This window comes from Oryx dammah, unplaced genomic scaffold, assembly GCF_014754425.2.
Source record: "Oryx dammah isolate SB20612 unplaced genomic scaffold, SCBI_Odam_1.1 HiC_scaffold_10, whole genome shotgun sequence".
NCBI lineage: Eukaryota > Metazoa > Chordata > Mammalia > Artiodactyla > Bovidae > Oryx > Oryx dammah.
The window spans coordinates 18,413,601-18,435,463 of NW_024070194.1; the positions used below are offsets into that span (position 1 = coordinate 18,413,601).

The following is a 21,863-nucleotide window of genomic DNA, read 5'->3' on the forward strand; positions in this document are numbered from 1 at the left end:
TAAGCATTTGAAAAATTATAGAATGAAATCAGCTGTTTGGAATATCCAGAAATATCCAGAATGGCCTTTACCATCTTAAAAGGGTGGACTGTGTGCTAATATGTCTCTTTTTCTTGTTCAGGAGAGATCACTCAATTTCTATAACTCATGGTTGTCTGCTTTCCATTGTTTTACAGCAAGTAACTGTCAATTATGTGCATTTCCACCATTCTCCTTATCCCCAAAAGTGGAGTTTTTATGGGATATGGTAGATTGGAAACTTACTGGCTATTCTTTTTAATTAAAAAAATTGCTTGATATTCCACTTCTTTTTAGCATGGAATCTGGTAGATAACATTAACTTATTTTAAAATGTTCTTGGAAGAGTGTACTCTGGTGGTGGCACAGTCCTCTGATGCTGTGGTGACTTTGGGGAAACTTCTGTTCAACCAAAAAGTGGGCTCATCTCTGGTTGGTGCCTGCTTGTGTAAATCTTAATTCTTCACTGTGCTCTTCTTGGATTTGTTCTTGGTGCCTTAGCTATTTTGTGCCAGGGGATCTCACAAGCATATGGCTCCTTTTCTGCATCACCATAACTAGCAACTAGCAACCAAGGCACTGCTTTTCTACATACTGTTCTACTGAAGGGGCAAAAAGCCTCCTGGGGCAAACATTCCAGCCCCAGCGACCAAAGGGCAGCACTCTTAAAACCTAGAGAAAGGAAAGTAGTGCTCATTAACCATATTCCACGAATTCTGTTGAGAGCCCCAGGAACCTCTCCCTAGCAAAAATATTGACCATTAGGTCATAGAGACTAAGCAAACACCAGCTGTAGAGAAGTGGGTAAATGGCACAGCAGAACATTGGAGTTGGCCTTCGAGCTGCTCCAGACATCTGGACTCTGATTTTAGTGACTTAATAGTTTATCATCAGTTTTCCTAGTCAACCGATGGCTTGCCATTTCATGTCAAGTGAAGGAGGTGGTGCCTGTTTGGGGAAAATAGAGCCATGACCAGGCAGAGAACATAATTCAATATGGACAGTCAAAGATGTTAAATAATCATAACACATCCCAGTATTCCAATATCAGACTGCTCCTTGGTGTTGATTCCCTATTTTGATGCTGTCAAATTTCCCCTTTTATATGCTTATACAGTAAGCTTGCCTAGTAACCAGCACTGTTAAATTTTACTTAGACTGAAGCCCCCTCACCACTCTCTCTGTAACCCTAACTTAATTGAGTTGGAGTGAGTGTGAGTTCACCAACAGCTCTTGATTAGTGAAATAAGATTTGTCATTTATGCATTTGTGCTACACATCAAATGTAACCATCACATTGTACAAGAAGTCATTTGTTAGCCCTTGCAGAGTGGGAAAGTCTTAAGGAAGTTCAGCTGCTTGCGGGGGGGGGTCTTAAACCATACTAACAGGTGGTATTGCTAATTTCCTCTTTTGTCTTTTGTTCCGCACTTCCCTATGTGTTGGGTTGCAATACAAAAAAGTGTCATATCCTTTATATATAACTCCTTTCTGTGGTGTGGGCCCAGGAGGATCCCTCTGCTATAAATCTGGCTTAGGTGATAGAAAGACTTGCATTAGTTGCATTAGTCTTACTGAAGTAAATAATCCTAATCACCTTTGCTTCTGTGACCACTGAATTGGCAACTTGGAACTGGAAACGTCTGTTACCGACAATTTCACATGGATATACAGCCTAGCCATATAACCCATGCTAAGTAAGTGTTCTGAGCAGTGCATCTAGTACTTACACATTGTGTTGGAAAAGGGAGTATAAAGGATAACCTGTTCTTCAGTGCCTTAAAAAAAGACTTAAATGACTTAAAAAAAAAAAGTCTTAAGACTTAAGTTTTAAATGATACAAGCACTCAGTTGTATATATACAAGGTATATACTCATGACCCACTGGAACTTTGAATAGATAAAGGGATTCCTAACCGGTTGCTAAATGGTGGGGCAGAAACAAGTGTAACGGAAGCCTTAAGTGTGATCTCTTAACTAGGGTGCTTGGGGACACGTTTAGTAGAATGAAATGATTGTGTGAGGCCAACACAGTGGCAGTATCTAAAATTCTGCCTGTCCTGAGAGCTTTTAAGTTGTCCCATAACAGCATAGCTTGAGGTTCCAGCAGTCTAAGTGGTATGACTGAGCTGAATGGTCTGCAGGGCAGGCAGACAAGGCAACGGTTGGTTCTAGGGATGTATTGACCTAGCAGAGGGCCAGAACCTTTTCCCTTTTTAACAGTCTGTTGAGTAGCTGCCAGATTACACTTTTTATAAACAAGCCGTCTAAGAAGACATTCATAAACACTTCAGAATTGTGAATTTCTCCACCACTTACATGCATAGTGATTATGCATTCCTTTCTGGGCTTAGATACATTTTGAAACAGTCTTAGCTTTTCTGTGTAAAATGTCTACCTTTTAGTTCTTGTTCTTAACCAACACTGTCCAATAGAATTTTCTGCAGTGGAAGTGTTCTCATCTGCACTAACACAGTAATTGAATTATATGTGACTAGTGGCTACTGTACTGAGCAGCACAAGTGTAGAGATCTTGGGCAGCACTGTCCAATAGAAAAAAGAATCTGTCATTTAAAATTTTCCAGTAGCCGCATTTAAAAGGTTGAAGCAAGTGAAATTTAAGGATATAATTTACCCAAGTAGATCTCAAATGTTACAGTTTCTTTAAATATACTCAATACAAGATTATTGAACTGTTTTACATTCCTTTTTTTGTACTAAGATTTCAAGATTCAGTGTATATTTTATAGCACATTATGACTTGAACTAAGCATATTTTAGGTGGTGAATAGCCATATGTGGTTCAAAACTACCCTTTTGGACAGCCCAGATTTACAATATAAAAAAAGTTATTCCCTGTCATTTCTCTCAGTTCTGCTGCCTCTTTGAGCTGTTTCTTCACTTTTGGGTGTTCAAATGTTGTTGCATTCCTGCTAACTTTTACCCCTCCTGTTGTGTTTGCAGGCTTGTTTTTGAGAACTTGCCTCAGTTACCTTTCTTATAGGTTGCACTGGAGGGTAACTAGGATACAGTTTTATATTGTAAAAGCCCTGGTTCTGCAACCAGCAGCCTCCCCAGAGCTAGAATCTCCCTCCACCCACACCCCATCCACAATGGCAAGTGGGCAAATCCACGTGTGTCTGTAATGTAGTGTTTTCATTTTTGAAATCCTCATTTTAACTTCTCAGCTTCCCTAAGATAGAAATTCTGAAGATGCACCCATCTAAAGTTCTCCTATGTATGCCTTGTAAATTTATTCCAGTGAGGGGGCTTACATAATCAACTGTAGGTAGGACTCTTCCAAAGGCTCTGGTTCTGCTGCTTTTGTTCATTAACTAAGCTCCTTTTGTGCCATTGGTCACATTGCACACTGGAGATGCACAAGTTCTTGCTGATGTCCTTGTCTTGGAGATGCTGAGGAAGGTGGCCTAGTACTGTTGTCTCAGATATACTGCAGACAATAGAGGCAGATATCTCATTTAAAGAACATGGATTAATATATAGATTCCAGCAGGGCAGGTTGAAGGCAGAGGTGACTGCCCAGTTGGTGTTCTTTGAAATTTTTGGTATAATTCATTATCTGAAGCAAATTCTACTTTATGTGCTATATTCATGCTTGTTATTTAAAGTTTATTCCTTTGAAAACACTGTGGAGGTACCACAGTGTCTCCATCCCTGCCTTGGCAGACAAATAGCGAAAGAAAATGTGTGGTGGATGCAGAATTATTTTCGATCTGTGTGTGAAGTTAGTGTAGATCGTGAGACGAGGCCACATGAGCCTACTGGTCTTTTAGTGGCCAAGTGGGTTTTGGATTGAATTGGATTACAAAGTGTGGGATGTTGGTAAAATGGTTGGAAACCACATCCTCAGGGAATCAAGTTGTGGTTCACCCAAGTTACTGTGTGTCCCAGGACTAATCATTTCCTTCTCTGTCTTCAGTGGGATTAATAGGATTAATTAAGAAAATGGGATTAAGTTAGATAATCTCATTATATCTGATTTTAAACTTCTGTGAACCCAGCCATTTCATTTCTTTCTGGAAGTCTGTAGTTAATTTGAACCTTGAATCAAACACCAGTGGAACTAAAAATATTGGTCTGGCTATCGCTTTATGGCTTTTCCTGCGTGATAGCATTTTCACATTTAAGCTTGAAGATTTCATTAGAGGAAAGGGTCTTTGTTTCCCTTTTTTAGAGGCTGTTCCTTTCCTGCCAGTTAAGTTCTCTGGAGCAGGTAGACCAGAGGTATTCCCCTGGTGTCAACCACCAAATAGGTAATGAAACAGTAAAAGGAACCATTTATGAGCACTGAACAGAGGAGCAATCAACACATGGAAGGCACTTTCCGCAGTTGATCCCGTTTAAGTCTCACAACGATCCTGTAAAGTTGATATTATTATCCCCACTTTACAGATGGAGAAATCCAGGCAAAGAGAAGCAAAATAACTTGCCCAAAGTCTTTCATAAGGGAAAGAATTAAATGATCATCTGTCTGTATGACTTGAGGCAGAGCCCCTCCTTTCCTTAGCTGTTTACTGCCTCCTTGACCTTTGGAGGTTGGGGTGCAGGGAGGTACGAGAGGCCATTGGCATCCCTCTTCTCATGGATCCCGAGCCAGCTGGGGAAGAGGCTCCAGCCTTGTCCCCGTACTCCAATTGCTTGTTTTGAAGTTAGAAGGTGGAGGCTTTGTTTAAGCTCAAAGTCATGAGGAAAACCTTCCACTCTGATACAGTCTTATCTTGCTTTGAAGGCTGTGTGTTCCTTGGTTTGATTCCTTCCCCATATTCTCTCCTTAAGCTAGATGCCCTTTGGAGAGTTGGACACAAATGGTTGGATTTGCCCATATTTGGACAAGTCTTTTTGGGACATTGGCGTTGGATCAGTGGCTTTCAGACTTTTTTGACTGCAGAAATAGCAGGATGAGAAACCCTGTGACCATTTACCATATTTTCCCACTTTTCACTTTTTATGTAACATGCATATCTTTAAGCTTTTTAGTATTGCCAAGTACTGCATGACAACCAGACTTCTTAATACATGGATCTAAACCAAATTATTTATGATTTTAGTTTATAAACACACTTTTAGTAGCCATTAAATGAATAAAGAATTTTGTAGTAAGGATTTGCCTATTTGGTTCAGCTTGTGACCCAAGAGGACTGTCCCTTAGGCTACTGATTTAAATTTGGGGAATTCCTGAGTTACAGAGGGAGAGGCAGGGGTAGAAATACTTGTCCTCCTTCATGTCCCTTGACGCAGAGAGGGAAAGGAAGAGTGGTGGCGGTGGGTGTAATTTGTCTTTTCAATCTTATGAGAAGAAAGTATTCCATGAGTGGTCTTCTCCCCATTGGGAGCTTATGGAGACCTTCCTGATGGGTTTTCAAGATTTGATCCAGCATATGAGCTGCTGCAGCATGCCAAGGTAGGCAACAGGAGTGAGAGCATGGCTCTGGTTTGTGAATGAGTGATCCTGCCATACAGATGAGTGCTCTTTTCTTCGTCATAGCCTGGAAATAGGGTTGAAGGCTGGTGCCTTGCCTTGTTAGACTTTTGGGAATGGAGGAAGGCAGTGTAATAACTCCTGAGTGTGAAGGACTGATGAGTTTCAGCTCGATTGGCCCTGAATTGAATCCATCTGGATCCAGGAGGAAAGATCTGTTCTTGGTTTATGAAGAGCCAAGTTAAAATCTCACAAGGTAGGGGTAGGGGAAGCCAAAGAAAATAGTGAGTTGCTCCCTGTTGGCAGACAGTGGGATTCCCTATCAACAGTTGAATGCTAGTTAACTGGCTCAAAGGGGAAGGGAAGCCCTGATTTTTAGCGTTTGCCCGGTTTCTGTGGTTCAAACTTTTAACGAGGCCACCTACTTACAAAATTTGTTTTCAGTCTTCTCTTGTAAACTATTCAACCCTACCCCAGCACACTACTGCAAGCCTCCCTCAGGTGTTTTGAATTCCCATTGTGTGCTCAGGTCTGTGCCCTGTGACATAGATACTGAAGCAGTGTCATTTAAAGAAACTTGTTATTTCATTGACAGGCCAGGAGCTGGAAGCACTGACAGGGTACAGTTGTGGTGTGGATCGAGTATAGTAGTCCAGAGTGAGAAGTTGAGTGCTGGAAAGATCATGACAAGGGGACATTTGAGAGCTAGACTTGAAGGATAATAGTAACAGCTAATGTTTATTGGTGATAATAGCATCTGAGTCTGTACTAAGCATCTTGAATACATTATTTATGATGTTTTTTTTTTTTTTAGAAATAGATAATACCTTCCACTTTACACATGAGAAACCTAAGACTTAGTAAAGAATTCTACCCAAATTGCATAGGTGAGACATTTTGGTGGGTGTGTAGTAGTATCTCATTGTGGCTAGAAAGGAGTAAAGCCAGTACTTGGAACCTGGTCACTTACCTGCAGAACTCTTACTCTTGCCCACTGTATCATATTGCTATTAATAGAGGAAGGAAGGTTCTCTCGGTGTAGAAGGGTATGACTACAGCCCAAAGTCTTGGGACTAGGTGGGAGTCAGCATATTTGAGTTGTAGTCCTCATTTTGCTTACCCATGTATCTCTAGCCAGATCACACCTTTCCTCTTCGTCTTGAATTGAGAATCAGATGATCACTCAGTTCCTTTTTATTTCTAACATGTTGTGAATTTTAAGTTATAAAAATGAGAGTATAGTTTCTTTAAGGAACAGTGGGAAAAGCATCCTGTCAGGGTATGAGGCATGGGAAGCTCTAAGTTTGGCTGGTGATGGGGTAAGCAGAGGAAAGCGATCTACAGGGGCAAATGAAAGGAATGAGACTCCCAAGTGGTGGAAAGCAGAAAAAGTTGTTGCTGAAAACTCAGTTGTTTCCATTTGCAATTCCCCAGGTGGAAAGATGTGAATTGTGGGTGCACAGAGAGAGAACAAGCTAGTCTTTTGTATTGGATGTTCCCAGATTGCTCACTTCTCCCTTGATGGCTTTAGCATCAGGCCAGGGCTTTATTTGGGTTATTTCTGAGGATCCTTAAGTTATCACTCCTTTCTTTTAGCATTAACTTAGCAGTTATTTATAAAGCACCTGCTATGTATGAGTCACTGGAATGGAAATAAGACAAATCTGGTCCATCCCCTGTTGAATTTATAATTTGGTAGGGGGAATAGATAGTATGCAAGTAAGTTACACATTTTGATAGGTTTGTGAGAAGCTGGGTTTTGTTGGTTGGAGTCAGGGAAGATTTCTGACTTCAGTATGGAAAACAGATGGGAAGGGACCAAGAGTGGAAATGGGGAGACCAGTTAGAAGATGATTACAGACATCCAGGCAAGATGTGCTGATTGAGAAGCAAGTACACAAAAAACGTGACGAATATTAGCCAGATCTCTTGCAAAAATAAATGAAAAAATTCTTGAGATTCTTTTATTGACTCACTTAAATGTTATATTTAATAAAGTTTTGTAAAATTCCAGTCTCTATAAAGGATACTGAAAATCCTATGAGATTAATGACAGTAGATGAAAAGTAAATGAGACTGGTGTAAAGTATGTGGCTGTTAAAGGGATATGAGATAGAAGGGTGACACGGACTAGAAGAAGATTTCCAAACGGGCAGGTTTGGAGATGAAATTTAAAGGAGATAAACTGGATTTAGGAGAATAAACCCATGCATTTGAAAGTTTAAAGGGAATATGACTCAAACGATGGAAAACTGCACATTATAAAAATTTGCTTATAAGAAGCACTATGAGAAAGTAAAAATCAGATTTGTGAAAAAACTGTAGTTATCCAGGAAGCTCTGACCTCTCAGAATGAAATCCAGCCCTGTATGCTTCTGAGACAAGATACGGGCCCACAGCATTCCGATTGTGGTTTTAGTCTGGGCAGAGAAGAAACAAGAATAGGGCCAGCTGTGAAGACGGTGGTTTTGGTAACAGACTAAAATAGAAGACTTTAGCCTACCAGAAATTGAGGCCTGGTACAAGAGGAAGCTCCTTACCCCCATGTGTTTGACTCAGCTCAAAAGGATCTTTTTCTGGGATCTTTAAGAAGTTATAGAGGGGAAAAGCCACAGGTCCAGTTGTTGCCTATAATCTCACCACCACAGTTAATTGCTGCCAATGCTCTTATAGTTCACTCAGCCTTTTTTTTTTTTTCCAGAGTCTTCATCAGGAATAAACCTGTAGTCTTAAGTTTTTCCCTCAACGTTTTTCTATTATTTAAGAAATTTCTTCTGATTGTATCAGGCCTCAGTCGCAGCATCATGCAGACCTTTCACTGCAATATGCGGGCTCAGTAGTTGTGGCAAATGCGTGCTCTAGTTGTGGCGCACAGGTTTCGTTCCCCCATGGCATGTGGGATCTTCGTTCCCCAGCTAGGGATCAAACCTGTGTCCCTTGCGTTGGAAAGCAGATTCTTAACCACTGGACCACCAGGGAAGTCCCCTTCCATTTTCCTCCCACTCCCTAGCATTTTATTACAAAAACTTTGAACAAATAGAAAAGTTGAAAAAATTATACAGTGAATTCCCATATACCCACCACTCAGATTCTTTGGTTTAAAATTTCCCATATTTTACTACATCTATCCATTCCATAAATCATTTTAATTTTTGGTGCATTTCAAAGAAGTTGCAAGCATCAGCGTACTTCACCCATAAACATTCCAATATACCTTGAGTTGAATATAGTTTATGGGTTTTGGGACAGGGGGTTGATAAAATTTACATATAATAAGATGAATATAACTTCAGTGTACCATTAGATGAAAAGGGTAAATACACCTGTGACTCACATTCCTTTCTAGGTAAAGAACTTATATTCTCCCTAGAATTCTCTTCTGCCTCTTCACAGTTAACACCTGCTTTTCCCCTGGGGAACGGGAAGAACAACCACTATTCTGAATTTTTTTTCGTGATAGTTTTTGCCTGTCCTAAAACTTGATAGAGTGTAAGTGTATTTTATGCTTCTGATTCATTCATGTTGCAGGTATGAATAGTTTGTTTCTGTTTTTGCTGAGTAGCTTTCTGTTACATATACAAACATACTATGATTTGTTTATCCATTCTTATACTGATAGATACCTGGGCTGTTTCAAATTTTTGGCTGTTATGAATAAAGCTGCCATGAACATTCATGTACAAGTCTTTTTGTGAACATAATGTTTTTATTTCTTTTGGATGAAAGACTAGGACGTGGGTGCTTTTAGACTAGGTGTGTGTTTGGTTTTCAAATAAGCTCCCAGACCGTCAAAGCAGTACCTTTAACACCTTCGCTAACACCGTGTGAGGGTCTCACATCCTTACCAAAATTTGGCGTCAGTTTTTTTTACTTTTAGCCATTGTGACGGGTAGGTAATAGTATCTCCCTGTGGTTTTAATTTTTATTTCCCTGGTAACCAGTGCTATTAATGACTTCTTCCTTTGATTATTTCCAGTTCATATATTTTCCTTTGTGAAGTATCAGATCAGATTTTTTTTTTACCCATTTTTTAAATTGACTTGTCATTTAACACTGAGTTCTAGGAGTCCTGCCTTTAAATTTTAAAGGCTAGTTTGTAGAAGAGTACAACTTCTGTGTTAGTGCTGGACATGAGTTCAAATGGAAAAGGCCTGAAAGTTTGAGTTGAGCAGAAGCTTTTAATCAGTGAATGTGCCTTTTAATCAGTGAATGGTTATGAGTACCAACTAAGCACTAATATTAAGGATACAGAAATACTACCTACCCCTAGCTCCAAGGAGTCCAGATTATGAAGGTAGACAGACAAAAGTAAAAATTCTGATGTAATGGTTTCAACATTAAGTCACTAAATATTTGCTGAGTTCTTACTATAGGATGGATACCGTTGTAGGTATTGTACATATAGGCAAACCAGACATAGTTCCTACTCTAATATAGCTTATTTATTTTCTGGAGTATATATGGGGGAAGTATTCTTGCTTGGAAACTCCCATGGATGGAGGAGCCTGGAGGGCTAGAGTCAATGGGGTCCCAAAGAGTCAGACACAACTGAGGGACTAATACTTTCACATGGGGGAAGACAGTGCAGAGGCTCTGAAGTGAGGAATGAGATGAATGTTGAGTGTGTGTGGATCAGAAATGAAACCTGTCTGGAAGGTACATAACAAAATGATGCATTAGGTGAGGGTCAGGTCTTGGAGGGCCTTGTAGACTGTGGTAAGAACTTTGGATTTTTTATTTTGAGCATTTTGGGAAGCCATTCCAGAGTTTTAAGCAGAGAAATGGCATAAACTGGTTTCTGTTTGGCTGATGAATTGTGTGTGTGTGTGTCTGTGTGCGTGCATGTGTGCACATGTATATACAGAAAAGCTGCTGAAGAAACTGCTTCAGTCATCCACAGGAGAGAGAAATCCGACCTGGGAAGGTGGGCAGGATTTCAGAAAGGAATAATGTCATAGCATAACGATGGATAACAAGGCATTTGCTAGGGAAGAAAGTCAGAGGTATCAGCAAGTGTGTGTGGCTGTGTGTGTGTGTTTGAGGATCAAGAAATAGCCTTCAATGACTAGTTGGGCCGGTGGTGGAATGACAGGAGGTGGAACAGTCAGAAAAGGCTTTGAAGGTTGCATTATAGATGCAAAATCATCATATTACACAGTTACTTAATTCTGTATAGATTGGTCCTCTAGAGTTGTGCCACAAGGTGGCTGTACTAGGGAATTAGGCTTTAAACCTAAGGGCCGTGAACAGATATGTACAGGGCTTCTAGTTAGCGTAGAGACTTTCAGGAAGGTGTCATCAAGGACAACTAGGTAAGACACTGATAGGATGAAAAAACAGGAGGCAGGAAACAAAGAGGTCTGAAGTTATGTGCAAAATGTGTAGAGGCTTGGGGTTAGAATATTGTCAGGAGGACCTGGAAGAGTGGATTGGGGGAAAAAGCTGAGTCCTTTTAAAAAATACAAAATAGTTGAAAATATTGAAATAGTATAGAAGTGTCTGTGCGTGAGAGTTGCTCAGTTGTGTCCAATTCTTTGTGACGCCACGGGCTGTAGTTCCTCTAGGCTCCTCTGTCCATGGGATTCTCCAGGCAAGAATACTGGAGTGGGTTGTGATTTCCTTCTCCAAGGGGTCTTCCTGACTGAGGGATCGAACCTGCGTCTCCTGAATTGGCAGGCAGATTCTTTACTACTGTGCCATGTAGGTTGTTGTTTAGAAGTGTCTAAGAGTATGTAAAATTACCACCTTTATTCCATTCCTCTGAAGTGTACCTAAAAGTTGCATTTATTTAGCATGTCTTCCATTTTTTAATGTGATTGTATTTATTTTGCATATATATTTAAATCTGTTGTATATACACATACAGTTGAAGTTTGAAATGGGGTTAACTTTTCTTACCATTTTTTGCAACTTTATTTTTTCGTATGCTACCAGTATACTTCGGCCTTAATTGTTTATTTACTTGCTGCTCCGCATTCCATTGATTAATTACCGTAATTTACTTAGTCACCACCTAATTGATAAGACCTTTAAGCTGTCTCAACGTTTTCCACTGTTAAGCAGTAGTGAAATGAGCATTCTTCCTTGTCTCCGTACTGTGCAAACACTGCCTGAGAGAACATGTAAAGTGAGAAGTGTGGGGTCCAGTTATGACCTGGGGTTAAGTTATGGTCCCATTCCCTTAGGGAGTATGTGTGGTTCTCTGGATCTGTCCTAGGGGAACCTGCAAAGCAGTGACTTCTGGTCAGAAGTCTAAAATCCACATTTTGGTGGCAATATTCAAAAGAACTAGGGCTATTTCTCCAGATTTTAGCTTGGGGTTCACTGCTTCCAAGTTTTAGATGGTTCTCAGTGGGAGATGAAATAAATCTTTCTTGTCGAATTTTAGACTGAAGAAGAAACAGGAATAATGTGTAGAAGTGAGAATTCACTTGGGTTGATTTGGCTAGAACTTGATGGAGCAGGACTTTCTGATAATTGAATTATAAGAGTGGTGGGTTTTCCATCATCGGATGCATTCAAGCAAAGGTTCAGATGCTGTGGAAGGACAGTATATGAAGCAGATTGAACTCTTAAAAATCATTCCAGTTTTGCTTGATAACAGCATTTGAGATGGAGACCATGAAGCACCAAGATGGGAATAGCACTGACTGTGGGCTGGGTTGGGCGAGGGATTGATTTAAGGGTCGATTTAGGGGAGGTTGAGGCTAGCGGCATCCTGATGTATAGTGCTGGGAAACCTGGAATTCTAGATGAGGCTAGGTGAGGGATCTGACTTTGGCTGCACTCTTGGCACAGATGGTCTGCAGGTGTATTGGTCAGCGGGGACAGAGCGTTAGTGAAGAGTCTGAGGATAACTGTTATGGTGACTTAGGAAAATGGGTTTATATGGACGTCATGGTGATCCATGCAAGAAGATAGTGTTTCTAGCAAAGGAGATGGATGAATTGGAGATGCTTTGGTGCTGTTTGACAGCCAATCAGTTTAGACCAGGCTGAGATGGGAGCAGGGGCTAGAGATGGCCTTTGAGATTTCATTCAACAAATATTATCTAGGTGCTTGAGATAGAGCAGTGGAAAGAACAGATAAATATCCCTTCCCTCATGGAGTGTACATTCTAATGGGGAAGACAAAGCATATAAATATATGCAGTATATTAGTGATAAATACTAAAGAGAAAAAAAGTAGGAAATAAGTATGTGACGTATCAGTAGAGTTGAAATTTCAGAATGGCCAGAAAAGGAGAACCTTTTCATTCAAAATAGAGAAGATGATTTTGAATAGAGACCTAGAGCCATTGTAAGGCAATAGCAAGCCGTGTGGATTATACGAGGGAAGAACCTTCTAGGTGTTGAGGTAGAAACAAGCATATCTGTGGAACGACAAGCAGACTGTGGCCAGAATAGAATGAGCAAGAGGGGTCCAGTCAGATCTAGATCTCTTAAGACCTCGTTAGTGCATGCTTGTGTGCGTGCACAGTCACTCAGTGGTGTCCGACTCTGAGCAGCCCCATGGACTGGAACTCACTGGGCTCCTCTGGCCGTGGGACCCAGGCAAGAATACTGGAGTGAGCTGCCATCCTCCGGGGGATCTTCCTGACCCAGGGGTTGAACCTTCATCTCCCGCAGCTTCTGCATGGGCAGGCAGATTCTTCACCACTACATGACCTTGTAGGCCCATGCAGAGTTTGGATTTTTCTTAAGGAATGGGAAATCTTTATTGGGTTTTGGTAGAGGTGTGACGTGACCCATCTTTTAACAGGGTCACCATAGTTGCTGTATTGAGAGTAACCTGTTTGGTGTGAGGATGGGAAGAGGTGAGAATGGCATAGGTAGGCTAAGGGAGACCTCTTAAAAGGTGATGCAGTCAGGCTGGTGAGAGATGATGGGCTTGGACTAGGTAGTGCAAATAGGAGCTGGACCTGAACAGCTGATTAGAGGCAGGAGAATCAGTGTGAGGATCATAACTCTACCTCAAGATGTAGCTCCCCCGGGTCAGTGGGGAATCACTGAAGGAAGAGACTTTGAGAAGCAGAATCTGGAAGACGGTTGTATTTTGGGCAGTGTTGGGCTTAGAACTTGGACTCAGGTCTGATCTAAGGCCAGTAAAGGCATCAGAGTGAGATTGATTGGTCTCTGAGAAGATAAGTTTGGGGTCCAGGTCCAGGGAGCATTATTGGGATTAGGACCCAATTTGGGGCTGAGGACTAGTTTCGGGTCAAAGTTGTTGATGGAGGCCAGTACACTGTTTCTGCATTTTACCGTCATTTTCTTGGATCAGGGTTGGCTGTAATCGCCATCTCCCATCCCATTGACCCTACCCAAGGGGATTGGAGGAGTTTGGAACCTATAGAGCCTTCTTTTCCTTAGGTGTCATAGGGGTAGACACAGGCTCAGCCCTGCCTGGCTGAAGCTGACTGGCTTTACAGGTTGGGACCTACAGTCAGGGAAAGGTGGAAAAGGGTCCTCTGTGGCTAATTTGTGTCTTTTCCACACCACCCCCCCCCAGATGGCCCACTGTGTGACCTTGGTTCAGCTGTCTGTTTCATGTGACCACCTCATTGACAAGGACATCGGCTCCAAGTCTGACCCACTCTGTGTCCTTTTACAGGATGTGGGAGGGGGCAACTGGACTGAGGTAAGGACTATGGAGGTTAAAGTCATGGAGGGATGCTAGGACTGGGGGTGGAAGGTGCATGACTATGATGCTTATTGGCTTCTTGCCCACAGCTTGGCCGGACTGAGCGAGTACGGAACTGCTCGAGCCCTGAGTTCTCCAAGAGTCTGCAGCTTGAGTACCACTTTGAAACAGTCCAAAAGCTCCGATTCGGCATCTATGACATAGACAACAAGACACCTGAGCTGGGGGACGATGACTTCCTAGGAGGAGCTGAGTGTTCCCTGGGACAGGTATGTAGGTCCAAGGATTAGAATCTTTCAGACACAGATTGAGTCAGAGCCCTGTGAGATAACCCAGAAAGCCTAGAACTTGGAGGTGGGGGTCAACAGGACCTAACCTTGTCTGAGATCTTGGTCCCCCATCCCCTGCCCTAGATTGTATCCAGTCGGATGCTAACTCTGCCCTTGATGCTGAAGCCTGGAAAGCCTGCTGGGCGGGGAACCATCACGGTAAGGCTGGGGTTTGGTGGGGGAGTGTGCTCATATCAGTGAGGAATTCATGAGACGATACAGTCCTGCCTCCCCTACCTAGGTCTCAGCTCAGGAGCTGAAAGATAATCGTGTGGTGACCATGGAGGTGGAAGCCAGAAACCTGGATAAGAAGGTGTGTATGGAAGGAGGCCCTGGGGGTTCAGGAATTAAGCAGACAGGGGTGGTGAATGGGAGGGTGGGAGGGGACAGAGGTCTTTCATACTGTTTGTCTCTGCCTGCGTCTTATAACTGGGGTCTCTGTGACATTGACAGGACTTCCTGGGAAAATCGGATCCCTTCTTGGAGTTTTTCCGTCAGGGTGATGGGAAATGGCACCTGGCATACAGATCAGAGGTGTGAGCCCCCTGGGATTGGGTGTGATGGAGCAGGAGAGAATCTCCTGGGGTTTGTGACTACCAAGATTTGGAGCACAGGGAGGAGTCTGCTTATGGCTAGGGAAGGCTGGCAGCTCCCCACATGCCAACCCAGCGCTCACTGGAAGCTTTATACTCTACCCTCAGGTCATCAAGAACAACCTGAATCCTACTTGGAAACGGTTCTCTGTTCCCCTTCAACATTTCTGTGGGGGAGACCCCAGTACACCCATCCAGGTGAGGAGCTTGCCTCCTGAATGGACTGAGCAGGGGCAGAGAGTCCAGGGAGGGATTTATTCTCACCTGCCACCTGCCTCCTGGTCTTTACGTACACACACACCTTCCCTCCTAGGTGCGATGCTCCGATTATGACAGCGATGGTTCACATGACCTCATTGGTACCTTCCACACCAGCTTGGCTCAGCTGCAAGCAGCCCCAGTGAGTGCTGGCTCAGGGATATTGAGGTGGACATAGGGACTACAGCCCCAGAAATAGAGGGAATACAAGGCACCTCCCATCCTGGCTGAGGCTCTGGAAGTTTTCTACTCTAATTTTTCTTTCCTTACCAGGCTGAGTTTGAATGCATTCACCCGGAGAAACAGCAGAAAAAGAAAAGTTACAAGAACTCGGGAACTATCTGTGTCAAGATTTGTCAGGTGAGACCATAGCCCATGTGACCCAGCCTTTGACTTCTAAGCTCCATGACCCCAATCCCTTCACTCCAGCTATAACCAAGGTTTCAACTACAGGTAGAAACAGAACATTCATTCCTGGACTATGTGATGGGAGGCTGTCAAATCAACTTCACTGTAAGTTGCTTCATCAGGGACAAGAAGACAGATCTGGGGCTCGGAGATGGCCTTCAACTCTCCTCCTCCCCTCCCTGCAGGTGGGCGTGGACTTCACAGGCTCCAACGGAGACCCTTCCTCACCTGATTCTCTGCACTACCTGAGCCCAACAGGGGTCAATGAGTACCTTACGGCACTGTGGAGCGTGGGCAGTGTGGTTCAGGACTATGACTCGTAAGCAGCTTTGCTCTTAATCCTCGCCACTCCCTGCAGATGTTGTTAGCCTCCGGGCTCGTCCTCTCACTGCCTCTTCCCCCCTTTGCTGTCTTCTCACAGGGACAAGCTGTTCCCAGCATTTGGATTTGGGGCCCAGGTACCCCCTGACTGGCAGGTGAGTGTTTTCTCCCCTCCACTGCTCCTGTTTTTAGTTTCATGGTCCTGATCAGGGGGGATGTGGTAAACTTGCTACTTGGCACCCAGCTTTATGTGGAATTGCAGGGATTCATCCGTACAGGCATGTATACAACAGATGCTCAGGACTGAATACCTCCTAAATAACACTTTGTACAAGTGGTCATGGGGAAAGAACCTCATTACCTCGTTTTTATTCTTGCCCTCAGGTTTCCCATGAATTTGCTTTGAACTTCAACCCCAGTAACCCCTTTTGTGTAGGTAAGTCCCCCATCCTCCAGCATAAGGTGTATGTGTCCAATCTCTGCCAGGTTTGTGTGGGCAAGGGAGAATGAAGCTGGGGAGATCGACACCTGACTCCATTGTCTAGAGGAGTGGATTGTACAACCAGGCCTCTGGAGTCAGATTTTCATCCTGCCACTTGATATTCATGTGACTTGGGGCCAGTTGCTTAGCTTCTGTGTGCTTTGGCTTCATAATAAGAAATATTATAGGATATTGAATATTTTAAGAAGATGCATATAAAGCTTGAAGCAGTAATCCTGGCACATTCTAATTGCTCTCTAAACTATGGTAGCTGTTATATTATCATTATTATCTTTGCCTAGAGGCTCACAGGTACTTACTTGGGCATCAGTAGAAGCATTGGTGCCTCCTTGCAGCTCTATTCAGGGTACTTTTTGCTCCAGGTTCTTTTGTCTAGAGAGGACCAAACCCCATGTTTTCCTAGCCACCCGCACATAAACACGCTGAAGTTGAAAACTTGACTTGATCTAATCTGATCTGTGCTTTTATTAAGATTACAGGTCAGTTAATATGTAGAATGTCCTTCAGTTTGGGTTTACCTCTTTCCTCATAGTTAGAGTCAAGTTACGCATTTTTGGTAGGAATACCACAGAACATGCTGCATGTTCCGGAGGCATATGCTGATTTATCCTCTTACCAGTCTTATTAACTTTGATCATTCGGTTGAGGTGGAATCTACCAGGTTTCTCTTCTATACAAGTACTGTTTTTTTCTTTATATGTAATTTTAAACATTTTTAATTGAAGGATAGTTGATGTATGATGTTGTGTTAGTTCCTAATGTACAGCAGAATGATTCAGTTTATATATATATAATATTCTTTTCTAGTATCATTTATTACAGGATATTGAATATAGTTCCCTATGTTATAAAGGAGGACCTTGTTTATTTTATATATAGTAATTTGTATCTGCTCATCTCAAACTCCTAATTTACTGCTCCACTATGCTCTTTCCTCTTTGTTAACCATAAATTTGTTTTCGGTGTCTGTTTCTGTTTTGTATACAGGCTCATTTGTATCATATTTTAGATTCTAAATACCACATATCATATGGCCTTTGTCTTTCCGGCTTACTTAGTGTGCTAATCTCTAGGTCCATCCATGTTGCTGCAATGGCAATATTTCATTCCTTTATACACACACACATATTTAATTAATTTTTATTCATTTTTAATTTAAAAAATATTTTCTTTTTTGGTGGTGCCATGCAGCATGCGGGAACTTAGTTTCTAGGGATCATACCCAGGCACCCTGCAGTGGAAGTGTGGATTCCTAACCACTGGACCACCAGGGAATTCCCTTCATTTGTTTTTTTTTAAAGAAACAGTTTAAGACACATCTTTCTCAAAATTATTTGAATCTTTTTTTTATTTTAGTATTTTTTAATTGAAGTATAGTTGATTTGTAATGTGTTAATTTCTGCTGTATACCAAAGTGATTCAGTTATACATATATATATATTCTTTTTTAATACTCTTTTCCATTATGGTTTATCATAGGACATTTAATATAGTAATCAGTGCTATATAGTAGAACTTGTTTATCCATTCTGTATATAAAAGCTTAAATCTGCTAACCCCAACCTCCCACTCGCATCGCTCCCCCAACACCTTCCCACTTGGCAACCACTAGTGTATTCTCTTATGTTTGTGGTTCTGCTTCTATTTCATAGATAACTTTATTCATGTACCACCTCTTTCTTAATTCATCTGTTGATGGACGTCTAGGATGCTTCCATGTCTTGGCAACTGTAAAAAATGCTGCTATGAACATTGGGGTGTATGTATCTTTTTGAATTAGTGTTTTCTCCAAATATATGCCCAGGAGTGGGCTTGCTGGATCATTTGGCAACTATATTTTTAGGTTTTTAAGGAGCCTCCATACTGTTTCCATAGTAGCTGCACCAATTTTATATTCCCACTAACAGTGTAGAATTCCCTTTCTTCCACATTTTTCCAGCATTTGTTACTTGTAAATTTTTTTAATGATGGCCCTTCTGACTGGTGTGAGGTGATACCTTACTGTAATTTTGATTTGCAGTTCTTCACTTGTGGGGAGCCATGCCACACAGCATGGAGGATCTTAGTTCCTTCAGTTCAGTTCAGTCGCTCAGTCGTGTCCAACTCTTTGCGACCCCATGAATCGAAGCACGCCAAGCCTCCCTGTCCATCACCAACTCCCAGAGTTCACTCAGACTCAAGTCCATCGAGTCAGTGATGCCATCCAGCCATCTAATCCTCTGTTGTCCCCTTCTCCTCCTGCCCCCAATCCCTCCCAGCATCAGAGTCTTTTCCAATGAGTCAGCTCTTCGCATGAGGTGGCCAAAGTACTGGAGTTTCAGCTTTAGCATCATTCCTTCCAAAGAAATCCCAAGGCTGATCTCCTTCAGAATGGACTGGTTGGATCTCCTTGCAGTCCAAGGGACTCTCAACAGTCTTCTCCAACACCACAGTTCAAAAGCATCAGTTCTTCGGTGCTCAGCCTTCTTCACAGTCCAACTCTCACATCCATACATGACCACCGGAAAAACCATAGCCTTGACTAGACGGACCTTAGTCGGCAAAGTAATGTCTCTGCTTTTGAATATGCTATCTAGGTTGGTCATAACTTTTCTTCCAAGGAGTAAGCATCTTTTAATTTCATGGCTGCAACCACCATCTGCAGTGATTTTGGAGCCCCCCAAAATAAAGTCTGACACTGTTTCCACTGTTTCCCCATCTATTTCCCATGAAGTGATGGGACCGGATGCCATGATCTTTGTTTTCTGAATGTTGAGCTTTAAGCCAACTTTTTCACTCTCTGCTTTCACTTTCATCAAAAGGCTTTTTAGTTCCTCTTCACTTTCTGCCATAAGGGTGGTGTCATCTGCATATCTGAGGTTATTGATATTTTTCCCGGCAATCTTGATTCCAGCTTGTGCTTCTTCCAGTCCAGTGTTTCTCATGATGTACTCTACATATAAGTTAAATAAGCAAGGTGACAATATACAGCCTTGACGTACTCCTTTTCCTATTTGGAACCAGTCTGTTCTTCCATGTCCAGTTCTAACTGTTGCTTCCTGACCTGCATACAGATTTCTCAAGAGGCAGGTTAGGTGGTCTGGTATTCCCATCTCTTTCAGAATTTTTCACAGTTTATTGTGATCCACACAGTCAAAGGCTTTGGCATAGTCAATAAAGCAGAAATAGATGTTTTTCTGGAACTCTCTTGCTTTTTTGATGATCTAGCGGATGTTGGCAATTTGATCTCTGGTTCCTCTGCCTTTTCTAAAACCAGCTTGAACATCTGGAAGTTCATGGTTCACATATTGCTGAAGCCTGGCTTGCAGAATTTGGAGCATTACTTTACTAGCGTGTGAGATGAGTGCAATTGTGCGGTAGTTTGAGCATTCTTTGGCATTGCCTTTCTTTGGGATGGGAATGAAAATTGACCTTTTCCAGTCCTGTGGCCACTGCTGAGTTTTCCAAATTTGCTGGCGTATTGAGTGCAGCACTTTCACAGCATCATCTTTCAGGATTTGAAATAGCTTAGTTCATTACCAGGGATCAAACATGTGTCCCCTGCAGTGGAAGCACAGAGTCCTAACCACTGGACCGTCAGGGAATTCCCTGCATTTCTCTAATAATTACCAGTGTTGAGCATCTTTTCATGTGACTACTGGCCATCTGTATCTTTAAAAATTTGTCTATTTAGGTCTTTTGCCCACTTTTTGATTGGATTATTTGGGTTTTTTTGATACTGAGTTGTGTGAGCTATTTGTATATTTTGGAATTTAAGCCCTTGTTGATCACATCATTTCCAAACATTTTTTCACAGTCTGTAGTTTGTCTTCTTGTTTATAGTTTCCTTTGCTGTACTGAAGCTTGTAAGTTTGATTAGGTCCCATATGTTTATTTTTGCTTTTATTCCTATTTCCTTGAGAAATGTTTTACCTATATTCCTTTTTAGTTTTATGGTGTTGTGTTTTATATTTAAGGCTTTAGGCCATTTAGAGTTTATTTTGGTGTATGGTATGAGGGAGTGTTCTAACTTCATTCATTTACTTGCGGCAGTCCAGCTTTCCCAGCACCACGTGGTGAAGAGACTGTCTTTTCTCTGTTGTATGTTTTTGCCTCCTTTGTTAATTGACTGTGGGTGAGTGAGTCTTTTTTTTTTTTTTTAAACTAATAATCATCATCCTTTGGAAGGATACTTTGAGACTATATAAATATCCAATCACTCATCAATTTTTTACCTTTTGGCATCCATTGATAATCCTTGCCTTAATCAATTATCTGATTGTTTTTGGCATCCATTGATAATCCTTGCCTTAATCAATTATCTCTGTCAGATGATTCTATAATTTCTTCTACATTAAGAGCTTTTCCTTGTCTATTATATCTCTGTGGATTCTTATTTTATAAAATGGGTTATAATTCATTATTTTTTAAGTGCTTTATAATTTGATGCTCAACTCTCCTGGATTTGTTCAGGGGATTCCCCCAATCTGGATTTTAATTCAAGCTGTGGTTCAGGGTAGGTGCCCTTCCTCTCTTTGGCCCTAATTTTCTCATCTGTAGGGTAAGGTTAAGAACCTTGGGTTACATTGGCGAGTGAATGAAATGCACCCAAGTTCCCAAATCTCCATGGCCAGGGTAAAGTGTCGTCAGGGCTGGCAGAACCCCGGGAGGCCCAGTATTTCATGGTATTTTTTGCCTCTCTTCTCTAGGCATCCAGGGCATTGTGGACGCCTACCGCCAGGCCCTGCCCCAAGTTCGGCTCTATGGGCCCACGAACTTTGCACCCATCATCAACCATGTGGCTAGGTTTGCAGCCCAGGCTGCAAATCAGAGGAATGCTTCGGTGAGGGTTATAGGAGGTAGTGGGCGAGGAAGGGGGTGGGGGGGTTTCCCTTGAGGACTATATAACAAGAGACTTCTTGTCAGTGTGGGAATGTGTGGCTGGGATGTTTAGAGGGTCTACCTCAGTATATGAACGGACTTGTCTTTAGCAATACTTCGTGCTGTTGCTGCTGACCGATGGTGCTGTGACAGATGTGGAGGCCACACGTGAGGCTGTGGTTCGTGCTTCCTACCTGCCCATGTCGGTGATCATAGTGGGTGTGGGTTGTGCTGACTTCGAGGCCATGGAGCAGCTGGACGCTGATGGTGGACCCCTGCACACACGCTCTGGGGAGGCAGCCGCTCGTGACATAGTGCAGTTTGTGCCCTACCGGCGTTTCCAGAATGTGAGTAGGGGCAAGCTTGGGGACAGAACAGAGCTGGGAGTTCAGCCTTCCACCTCTCCCAGATGTGTGTGGGGATACTTATCTCTTCCCCTGAGCCTGGGGCAGGGTTAGGTGTTGGATTCTGTTGGTTGGGTTGGTTGGGTGTGA

At 42.3% G+C, this 21,863-nt stretch overlaps 1 protein-coding gene across 9 annotated transcripts in view; it reads left to right on the forward strand.

Annotated features, from left to right (window-relative positions):
- The window catches only part of LOC120868659 (copine-1), a 39,165-nt gene that overhangs the window by 15,543 nt on the left and 1,759 nt on the right, over positions 1-21,863 (forward strand). For all 9 annotated transcript variants that reach the window (XM_040247431.1, XM_040247422.1, XM_040247426.1 and 6 more), the window contains 14 exons: positions 13,967-14,095; positions 14,188-14,367; positions 14,512-14,586; positions 14,669-14,740; positions 14,881-14,961; positions 15,129-15,218; positions 15,334-15,420; positions 15,552-15,638; positions 15,732-15,791; positions 15,872-16,005; positions 16,108-16,162; positions 16,392-16,443; positions 21,198-21,331; positions 21,480-21,716. In XM_040247431.1, coding sequence (XP_040103365.1) covers positions 13,967-14,095; positions 14,188-14,367; positions 14,512-14,586; positions 14,669-14,740; positions 14,881-14,961; positions 15,129-15,218; positions 15,334-15,420; positions 15,552-15,638; positions 15,732-15,791; positions 15,872-16,005; positions 16,108-16,162; positions 16,392-16,443; positions 21,198-21,331; positions 21,480-21,716 — 1,473 coding nt within the window. The remainder of the gene's footprint in view (positions 1-13,966; positions 14,096-14,187; positions 14,368-14,511; positions 14,587-14,668; positions 14,741-14,880; positions 14,962-15,128; positions 15,219-15,333; positions 15,421-15,551; positions 15,639-15,731; positions 15,792-15,871; positions 16,006-16,107; positions 16,163-16,391; positions 16,444-21,197; positions 21,332-21,479; positions 21,717-21,863) is intronic.